The 11,153-nt window shown below is 53.0% G+C and overlaps 1 protein-coding gene across 1 annotated transcript; it reads right to left on the reverse strand.

The window, feature by feature from the left end:
- Positions 1-56: 56 nt before the first annotated feature.
- Positions 57-555, reverse strand: LOC118975641 (keratin-associated protein 13-1-like). The gene has a single exon (XM_037029675.1). It carries the CDS (start codon positions 553-555, stop codon positions 100-102), a length of 456 nt encoding a protein of 151 aa, XP_036885570.1. The 3' UTR covers positions 57-99.
- Positions 556-11,153: the final 10,598 nt, after the last annotated feature.

Raw genomic sequence — 11,153 nt, forward strand, 5'->3', positions numbered from 1 at the left:
TAAGGGAGCCACCCATCCTGCAGGTGACGCAGACAAAGAAGGTCATGGGTACAGGCACGGACGGCAGCGGGCAACAGGGTTAGAAACGGAATAAGATGGTCAGTAGCAGCTGGATCCACAGGCTGGTCTGTAACAGGAAGTCTGGCAGCTCCTGGAGGTCCCGCAGGTCGGGCGGCAGGATCCGGATCCAGGGCTCAGGACGGGGACCCCACAGACTCTGTAACCCAGGGGTCTGAGGCCACCGGCCCCAGAGCCCAGGGAGCAGCTGTTGCTGGACCCCCAGCCCAGAGCCCCAGGGAGAGGGGTCTGGCAGGGGCTGCCCAGCATGGAGACCCTCGGGCTGCAGCAGGACGGCCGGCAGCTGCTGGGTGCCCAGCAGGTGACCTGGTAGCCACTGTGGAGAGAGGGGCCCCGTGGGCAGGGGCTGGAGGAGCAGAGGTCCCTGCTGGGGACCAGGTTGCTGGGGTGGGAGGAGCCGCAGGAGGAGGCTGGGCAGCGCAGGGAGCTGCCCAGGGAGCGGGAGGAGAAGTTTCCAGAGCAGCAGCTGGAGGACATGCTGGCGGAGGCTGTGTTCAGTGGCGTGACTGGGAGCAGAGTCTGAGTTCAAGGCCATGGTCTGGACTGCATGTTTTATACCCTTGCAGAGCTGGGTGTGTCCCCGAGTGACTGCTTCCTGCTCTGTGCTCACCACTTTATAGAAGGAGGGGTCTCTAGGTCATTGCTTAAGGGGAACTCATCACACCGCATGCAACTGCACTTGAATTGCTCTGACACACTTCGGAAGGGGCCACTCAGTTTCTGCTCCAGGAATGTCCTGTGGCCTGACCTTCAAAGCCGGGTTTGCAAACAGGCTCCCCGTTCGTCTGCAGGGCGGTGAGCCTTCCTCCCACCACACGCAACTGCGTGCACCTCCCTTCCCTCCCACCAGGGTGTCAGGGGCACCTCGGCCAGCTTCCAAACAGCTTGTCTTTTTCTTCACGGGTGTTACAGTGGCTTTCTCCGAGTGCCACACGCAGTAGCCTCAGCAACCAGGGCCACCTTCCACTCGTCCTCTGGTTGACCTGCTCCGCGTGATCCTGGTGGTCACTGGCTGAGCGTAACCTGACCATGGTCCCTGGGCCCAGAACTCAGCCGCCTTCTCTGTGACACACTCCCACCCCCCACATCTGGAGCTGGAGGCCAGCTTTAGGGCCACAGACCCCGTCCTTGGTGTTCATGACAGCGGACCTCAATGGTGGGGGGCCTAGAAGGGTTCCTTGCGACCCTGTTAGGGGGGCTTCAGATAGAAGTGTTTGCTAGAACGGCGTTTCCTGTGTGCCTTCTGAGGAGCCTGTCTCATCGGAGGCGTTTGCCTCTGCTTACGGTCAAGGCTGACTCACAGTTTTCTGCTTTGTTTGGATTCCTGACAGAAGGGCATGGATATGCATGGCTGTGATCATTAATCTGCACCTAAGTGGTGTTTCAGGGATGGTGGCCGTTTCCCGAAGCAATGAAGTTGAAGTATTAGAGCCGGGCAGGGCTTTAACATCCTCTGGTCAACTGGTGCTAGAGAAATGGTCTCAGAAGTGCTCAGTAAACCCCTCTTAATTGCGCAATAAGATGGAGGCAGAATTAAGACTCAAACCACAGGTTTCTTACACAGAGTCGAGATTCCAATGCTCTGCAAAGATAAAAGGACATTCGACCTGCCTTTGTCTCGGCCCGAATCTATTAAGTTTATTTATATAAGATAGAAGAGACTAACGTGACCTTGTTTACCTTCCTTAAGAACATTTGCACTGAAGAGTATTCACTGCTGGCATTGCACACATCACTGAACTTCACATTGTGGAGTGTATTTTAGTTTCTACCCCAAGAAAGAGAAGCACGTTCTTGGATTAATGGAGGAAAAAGAGCAGGAGGAGGAGAAGGGGCGTATCCTCGGCCTCCTCTTGAACGTGGCACTGCTCTGACTCACCGAGAGAATGAGCTGGGCCTCACGAGCTACTGGCACCCATTACCCTCACCCCGCAGCTCTCTGCCGCCTGGCACCGGGGGCCCGGGCACTGCTGACGGTCGACTCCGTCTTCACAGGCGACAGGTTTCTCATCATCTCCCATCCTGTTCAAGTTGATTCTGCTAAAAAATAGGCTTTTTAAGATCCAGAAGTTCTTGCTTTTGCAGGCCAGCTCCCACCTCTGGGAGTTAACCTGGAAATAACTCGGGAACAAGTCAGTTCTAATTAACACCCCCACCCGCTCCTAATTAGGTCAGCACCTCATCAGAGCCGCTCGTGGGCTTCATACAAACGGGGGTGAATCACGCGGGTGCTCGTAAACGTGCCCCTGAAGGGGGAAGAAGCCCAGGAGGGATGGGAGCGGGAGCAGCTCCAAGCGGGTCCTGGGCGGGAGGAGGCACTCCCGGGCCTTCCGGGTGGGGCTGAGCGTTTGAGGACAAAAACGCTGCATGGCACGTCAAGGAAAAGGGTGATGATGGGAAGGGTCTTTTTTTCTTTTATAACTGGAGGCACACCACCACTGCCTGGAGGAACCCAACTCGGGGGCACCCACAGGCTGGCCTAGTGACCCCAGCGGTGACTGCTTCTCCGAGTCACCCCACAAACCCAGCCAGTCTGTAAGCGGACGCTTTCTCTCCCCGCACAATGTCCCACTGGATGTGGGAACGCCCTTCCTCGGACAGACGTGGGGCCCTGGAAGAAAGAGCAAAACTGTCAGCTCCTGACCACTGCTTTGTTCCTCGCATCCGCTGGGCCCCGAGTTCTGGGAACCAACCCTCTGTGGGCCTGCAGGGTGCCCTCCGTCCCCTCCCCCAGGGTGCGACTGTCCACACCCTCTGGCCCAGAAGGCCATCCACCTGTTGGCCATTACTGCTAGATTTGGGCCCGGGACCCGGTTCTGCGAGCCTCTGGCCCCTCTCCAGACACTGGGCACAGCAGCTGGGCCGCTGTCCCCAGGGGTCACCCGGCAGCAGACCGACCTTGTACATTTCTAGGACGCATCCTCGGCATGTGTCACGCAGAAAGGTCAGTGCCCAGGTCTCTGAAGCCCTCCACTTACATGCAGACCTCCCTGATCTCCTCAGACTGTAACTGAGCCAACCCACTGCAACAGTGAAAAATAAGTGAAGAAAAGGCAAACTCAAGAGCAGTTTTCTGGAATACCTAAAGTCGCAACTGTTACCGTTCTATCACATTTTTCTCTCTTTCTCTGTCTGTCTCTCTGCCTGTCTCTCTCTCTCAAATAAAACGCGACAGATAGGAGCCCCTCCTGGGCCACTCCCAGTCTGAGTCCCCTCCCTGTCTTTTCAAAGTCGTCCCAGTAACGCATGCGGTTTTCAGGAGCATTTCAGGGAATTTTCCATACACACATTTATAAGTTTACACGGTTTATTGTTCTAGTGTTCTTTTCGATTACAAACGCAATTGTACATATATTTGTAATTGCATATTAGAATCATTTTAAGTGTATCCATGCCGATACTGATGTGTTTTTATCACCACTTCAATGGGACTTTTAGGTGTACACACCACTCCAAGCACTTCATCACAGAGGCCCCCCTGCAGTCACTGGTGAGGATGGGATTTGCCCCTCTGCGGCCAGACTTCTACAGCCAACCGCCTGGCTGTGGCGCGAGGCCCTGGCTTCCTCCCGCCGCCTCTTCCCAGAGCTCTGCCGTGTAAAGACTGTGTTTTACTCATTGGTTTCCTCACGTGTGTCATTGCTCAGTGTCACAAATCATAGGACAAAGGGCGCATTCGCACTTAAAAGTTTGCCCTGCACCAAGGGCTTCCGCCAAGGACGCATTCAGAGGTGGGGTTGCCAGGCCTGGGCTTTCGGGGTTGCTCAGCTGCCAGGCTCAGTGCCCTTGGACTTGGGGTTGGGGAGAGTCCTGGCTGCCGCACTGACTGGCTGTTCCACCCAGAAGCTTTTGGTTTTCTTCGTTGTGATTTTCTTCTACCGATTACTTTCTAGTCACTTCTTCTTTTGAAGTTACCTTTAGGTGCTCTTTGTGTTTTCCTCATTGGACGCGTTTGCCTTCTCCTGCAAATATACTTCTCCGGTCAGTCATTTGACTACTATTATTGTTATTATTATTATTATTATTATTATTATCATCATTACTGTTTTGGTCAGTTCTACTGAGGTGCAGTACGTACACAATGAAACCCCCCTTCGAGATGCGCGGTTCCGCAAGTTTGACAAACACAGTCATGCGACCCCCCACACGACTGAAAACCAAAATGTTTCCATGATCACCCAGTTCCCTCGGGCCCCCTGGTGTCAAATTCCTCCCCCCCCAAATCTGCATTTCTGTCTCCACAATCTTCTACTTCCTGGAACGCACTATAAAGGGAAATCTGTGCATTTACAGATTTCTGTGTCTGTATCTGCGTCTTCTACAGCTTTCTGTGCCCAGGTTCCTTCCCGGAGCATGACATGTCAGAGGCTCCTGAGTGCATTTGTGCACGTCAGGGGCACGGCCACTGTCCCTGCTGACCGGCATTTCTCCGTGGGGACGTGCACAGTGTGGTCATTCACTGGCCGGGCACGGCGCACCCAGGCCACTTCCCGTCTGGGCTGATACGGGCACAGCGGCCCCACAGCCCAGCCAGGCACAGGCCTCCCCGCAGACTCGGCTCCTCGTTTCTCCTGGATAAACCCGGCAGTGGCGTCGCTGGTAACTGCAGGTTCAGCTTTGTGCGAAACTGCTGAACGGTTTTCCGACGTGGCCGTGTCACGTTCCCCGCCCCGACACACAGCAGCGCAGTGGCTCTGCGTCCTCGTCAGCTCCGTGCTCGTTATTAGCGGCATCGTTATCGTCGTTATCATTTGCCTGCCCTGGCAGGCACAGAGCCGTGTCCTGTTTCATTTTCGTTTCCCTCACGATGAATAGGATGAAATGTCTGTTCACCAGCCCCTTGCCTTCCATGTCTCTGCTTCTGTGGGGTCTGTTCAAATTTTTGGAGCTGTGTCTCTCTTATAACTAAATCATAAGAGTCCCACATGTGTCCTCGGTCCAAGTTCTTCATCAAATATGTGCTTTTCAGATTTTCTCTCCAAGCTTGTGGCTTGGGCTTGTCGTTTTATTTTCTTACCAACATGTTTTAAAGAGCAGATGCTTTTAAATTTCAATTAAGTCTAATTTACCAAAAATATATTGCTACAGTAGACTCACAAATAATGTGGGGTCAGGGGTGCCCACTGCCCACAAAGTCCAAAATCCATCCATGACTGAAGTCGGCCTCTGAGAACACGGACTCTCAGCAGCTGGCAGACCCTTGAACAAGGAGGATTGAACTGCGTGGGTCAGATGAAACACCCGTACGTAGGAGGGCCTGTGCCCTTCAGACCTGCACGGGAGGGGCGACAGCACCTGGTGCAAAGTTCAAGTACAGCTTTTTCTTTTTGTGTAGAGATGTCCACCTGTCCCAGTGCCGTTTGTTGAAAAGACTGCCCTTGCCCACAGCATCACTGCAATACCATTGTGTCCACCAGCCTCGTCTGCGTCCGTCCGTTTCCGACTCCCTCTCCCATTCTGTTCATGCACATGCCCACACCGCGGCACCCTAACTACTGCGGCAGCGCAGACACTGTGCAGTCGGACTGTGAATCTCCGGACCTGCCGGACCCCCCGAGGGTCAGACTAGGAAGCCAGGGAAGTGTGACTCTGTGGCTTGCTTGGTGCAAACACTGAACCCAGAAAAGACGAAATCAACAATGTCATATTCACCATCCTACCTGTTTGGTTTTGTCTTCATTTCAATCATTTTTGTCATGACCCTAATACACCCACCTTCTCACAAATGTTCATTGGAATCAAACTTTATTGCTTAGATTTATTAAAATTATTTCAAAGAAACCAAACACCTTTGAATCCTATTCAACTCAACCGCCTCCCACTGGGATCCCTGTTCCCGCTGGAGACGCCCCGGTGCCTTCTCGCAGTCACTGGACCGCGCTTGCTCCAGTGCCTCGTCTGGCAAACCGTGGTGGGGGCTTTTCACCTTGCGTTTGAAGTGAAAACCGCGCCTTGGCTGCTGACGGGTGGTTTAGCTGGTGGAGGCCAGTGGGAGTCCTCTGTCTTCAGTTCGCCTGTCAGCAGACAAACATCGCTGGCTCTTCGGGGAGGCCTGGGAAAGGGCCAGCCCCTCTCCTGCTTCCAAAACTTAGTTCTCCTGATTGTTTTAAAGATGTGCATCACAGAGGGGGAAAGTCTCAGGGGGCCAGAGGGGGAGTCGGTGTCACGTGCAACTCGGGAGTCCCTTGCCGTTCGATGTGTTTGGATTCAGCACCGCAGACAAAGCAGGAACGGAAACGGAACAGGCACGGAGCGAAGGGCACACACCTCCACGGAGTCGGCCGTCACTAGACCCACGAGGGAAAGGCTGGTGTGGAGCCAGGGCTCACAGTGTCCAACCTCCTGCACTGGTGGGTTTCAGGTCGTCCTGTGGAAACCGCACGGGAGGACGGCGGTCTACTCGCGGCTGCTACGTGGGTCTGGCGAGACGCCGTGGCCACCGAGGATCCGATCGTGTAACATTCTGTGACTCCAAGTCAGAGAGGTGTCTGATCATCCCGTCTCCGCAATGAGCTTCCACATGACCACCCCTGGTGGCTGAGTGTCTGCTCTGCGGCTGGTTGTGGCGGAGGAGCTACATCCCCTCCCCAGTGAAATCCAAGCAAGACTCAAGGAGCACACAGTGTATCTGGTTAGAGAGGATGCAGACAGCAAGTGTTTAGAAACTTACCTGTTTCTTAGAGAGTGTGTTAGAGTTCTCTGGAGAAGCACAACCAGTTGATATATAGTTCTATATATAGTCTCTCTGGAAGTTATCCAGCCATGTAATGTAAAATATAGAGACATTTATTGAAGAAGATGTAGGAAACATTGCACATAGGACGATGACATCTCAGTCCCCTTTAAAATAGATACCTTGGGACCTCACACAGTTCTCCCAATCGCCATCACCTGCCCTGTTGTATTTTCCTGAATCGAGGGTCTGAAACCTCTTCCCTTTGGGAAAAGCCACAAGTCACAGGGCACCAAACCCGGGCTGTAGCGGGGCTGAGTCACCTGGGTGGTTTGATGTTTCACCAAAAAACTCTGTGACCCTGAGACAGTGAGCAGACAATGAGCAGGCGCGTTATTGTGATGGAGCTGCCAACGACTGGTTGCCCAGAGCTGCGTCCTTTTGAATCATCCAAATAGTTGGGAGGAATGTTCAAGCTTTAACGCAAAATTGGATGCAGGTTTGTTGCTCAGCTCACTCAGTCATTTTGAATGTGACGGCCACACAGGACACGTGCTCACTCAGCAGCATCACCACCCCCACTGACTAGTGCAGCGAAGTTGTCATTGTTCATGCATGTGCATTCCAGTCCCCTCTCCTTGGCTGACAGGTTACACTGACATCATGCACACCATTCTTATTATGTTAACAATGGCTGGACTTTTTCTCATTAGACCTTGTATAATACAGTAACAAAATTTAGTAATTTTTATGAGGTCATTTCTTATAAGTAATAGAATTAAGATTGAAGTTCAGGTTTACCTTCAAATTTCATTCTTTTCATTTATTCATCCTATTATTTCATTTGTCCTCATGAATTTCTTACCCAGAATAGTTATTTGTTAAACACGAACAGATGAGTTACTGTAGAAATACACAAATGAGTGAGCTGATGAACAGTCTCTAAGGTCACAGCAGTCTGAGTTATTAGCACCAAACCCATTCCCAAATTCTCTTCAACTCTGACTCTGTTAGGAGCTTGAAACATATTTCTCGATGAGAAGAACTATATTCTCATCTTGGGCTCAATTTGGATTCTGCTTCTGTGAGATAACACTTAGATCTTGAAGGGAACAGCCAGCATGAAAGAAATATCTTTCCCCAGCACATTTCTTAAGTTCTATGCTTTGCTTTATCTCACAGGAGGTGGGGAGAAGCCAATCATTGTTGGGGTTTGCAAAAATATCTCGTGTGGGGCTCCAAGCTGAGACAGAGAGCAGGGGAAGAAAGGAGACCGAGAGAGATAATGGGGTCTGCCTGCAGTCGTAATTCCAGGGTCGGGGCGCCTGGTTGGCGTGCATTCTCCAGAAGTTCTAAACCTACTGGTTAAACGGTGTCCTGTGGGGAGAGCAGAAATGATGCATTTTCATGCCAGAGAAAACCGAGTAAAAGCACAAAACACACTGAAATAAATAAGCAAAATCACAAACCTGATTAATATGTTAAGTTAAGCAAATTGTTGCAGAATCGGCTGGTGTGTCTCTATTCCTTGGTGACAGGCTGGGAAGAGATGGTCCGGCGGGTAGGAATGTTAAGTGTGTTGTAAGAAGTGGGTACACAGAACAAGCCGATGAGGAAGGGACACGGGACCGCTGGGGCAGGGCTTGGTCCCTGGAGGCTCATAAACATGGCCGGTCTGGGCAAAGGGAGCCACTGTGGTCATTCCCTTCCCGAGATGGGGCTGATTCGTCGGCTGGGGCCGCCTGGACCAAGCGCCGCGGCCTGGGAGCTTAAAGGACAGGCGTGCGCTGCGGCGCAGGCCAGGCTCAGGTCCCGGTGCCGGCGTGGGGCCGGTTCTCTCGGTGCACCGTCTCTCCTGAGAGTGGAGCAGGGGGCGCTTTAGCAGGCTGATCAGATGCGTTTCCCAATTTCCATTTCCCTTGGGCGTAATGAGACCGCAGAGAGGATGTTGTGCGCCGAAGACCCTCACAAACCCTCCCCTGGCTGGGCCCCAGGAAGGGCCCTCCCGCGTAGAGGCCTCTGGGGCCTCACTCATCAGTTTGCTCATTAAAACGACATTGATTTTCCCCTGCACAGACACGGCTGAATGTGCTTTATTCATTTACTTAAGAGACAGATCATTCCTTTCTCATCTATAGAAGGAAGGTGGCTATTTTCAGGGCCAGTGATCAAGGAGTCACCAGGCTGCCGGGGGCACCGCCCCCCTCCCTGCCAATCACCGGGCAGCACAGCAGGCCCCGCCCCCTACCTGCCAATCACCGGGCAGCACAGCAGGCCCCGCCCCCTACCTGCCAATCACCGGGCAGCACAGCAGGCCCCGCCCCCTCCCTGCCAATCACCGGGCAGCACAGCAGGCCCCGCCCCCTGCCAACCACCAGGCAGCGCAGCAGGACCTGCACACCCCACCCACACACGGACCACACGCCCGGTTTCCCTACACCTGTTCCGTAAGGACCCAGACAGCAACACCTCAGGTCGTGAAGCACTAATCACGCACTTGCCACTGGCAACAAGTGAAAGCGATAAAGTCCACGCTGAGAATGCCTGGACTCCTCCTTGTAGTAAACGTCAGTGAACGTCCCTGTGCGCTGGAAACCGAGTAAGGACCTCACGGCTGCCACCCGGCGCTGTCGCTGCGGGGTTATGGGGTCTGCCAGGGGCTTCCTCTGTAGGGACAGACCAGCCGAGGGCGACAGGGCCAGACACGTGCAGCGTGAGCAGAGTCCCATCAGGGCCGCGGGGCAAATCACCTTGAAACTGTTTGCCTTTGGGGGAAGAGTCTATTAAAAAGGCCTGATAACACTGAAGATTCGAAACTTAAAATGGGCCCTGGAAACTCTTCATTCCGTAATTTCCAATCTAAAATGCCAATTAAACCAATAACATTTAGAGCCTTTTAAGAGAAAACAGAAATACTTAACTACTCTTGAAAATAAACCCGGAGGAGAGCCAGTTTTATTCCATCAGTGAAACGCACAGAAAGGCTTCCTTGCTTTGGGCGCATTCTCAGTTTATAAAGCTGAGGGAAGGGGAGATAAATGTAAGGGTGGGGAGCTGGGGAGGGACCTGAGAAGAGCCAGTCGGCGGTCGGCACCCTGTCCTGTCACTGAGCGAGGCCACTCATCACGGGTTTCGAAATGCTGATCTGGTCCCATAAAGGCTACAATGCTGCCTTCCGCAGGCGGTTGCAGTCACTCTTGTTTTTTTTAGTGTATTTTTTAAATCCCAAGTTTCTCATTTAATTATGAGCAACGCGGCCCCACATAAAATTGTAAATTTACCTAAAACCCTTTTTTTTTTGCTCATCAGTTTTCGTTAGTGTTTGTATATTTAATGGGTGACCCAAGACAACTCTTCTTCCAGTGTGGCCCAGAGATGCCAAAAGGTTGGACGCCCTTAGTGAGTTAGAATCACTTGGGAATGGTTTTCTTTGCTTATTTTAGGCAAGGAGTTACACATGTTCCTTACTAATTGCCAGACAGTACTCTGGGTATTTCCCATATAGTACGGCATTAATTTGCTTAATTACCGAGTGAGAGAGGTACCATTGTCACCCTCACGTCACAGACGAGAAGATCGGGGCATTTCAGGCTCACAGTGCTGGAAGGGGTACCTCAGGGTTTGCCTCCCAGGAGTTCTGACAACAGAGAAGCTTTTGGCTTTATGTCCATCGTCCCTCAGTCGCGAGGGCATGTCCCGTCCCCAGAACCACTCACTGGGCTGCGGACATCCGTGTGCTGGCAGGCATCCCATAAACTCGCTGGAGTTTCAGGTCCTGATCAAACGCACTCCTTTTCATGATGACCTGAGATGACCTCGTCTGTTCGTTTGTGAACTTCCAAGTCTTCAAAAATAAGTCCTGGTATTCGGATACGTTAAAAAGTCAGCGTCAAGAAAGGTGACAAGAAAGACAGAACCCTGTGCACAACTCTCCCCGGGGGGGAACGGCCTCACCTACGTCCCGCAGCTCTGCAGCCACGCTCAGCAAAGGCTGGGTCTGCTCTGAGTGGGACAGGACGTGCAAGGGAGTCAATCTTGGGGCACCAAGGATGTGCCAGGACCCAGTTTCAGCACTGTAGAATCTGAACGGCGAAATGGCAAAATGAGCAAACTGAGCTCACACAGCCGGTGAGCAAGAAAACCGGAAGAGTGTCCCCAAGCCAGAGGTTTCCCAGGAGCCGAGGCTCCATCCCATGGTCTCCTACAGACGCAGGGTACTGTTGCCTCCGCTGTGTGTGTTGCCTCTCCCCATCCTCCACCGGTGCCGCACACAGCCCAGTGAGCGACACTCGACCAGGCCCGCTCCACTCCGGAAAGTCCGGCCGGACTCCTGTCTCAGGCTGCCGCCTGACCACGGGCGTGCACCCGCCTCCAGTGCACAGAACGGCAGCAGCACCCGGAT

Source organism: Sturnira hondurensis, unplaced genomic scaffold, assembly GCF_014824575.4.
Source record: "Sturnira hondurensis isolate 20B ecotype Veracruz unplaced genomic scaffold, ASM1482457v3 Scaffold0020398, whole genome shotgun sequence".
Lineage (NCBI taxonomy): Eukaryota > Metazoa > Chordata > Mammalia > Chiroptera > Phyllostomidae > Sturnira > Sturnira hondurensis.

Coding starts and splice junctions, on each gene's coding strand:
- LOC118975641 (XM_037029675.1), bottom strand. CDS start 555: ATGTCCTCCAGCTGCTGCTCTGGAAACTTCTCCTCCCGCTCCCTGGGC.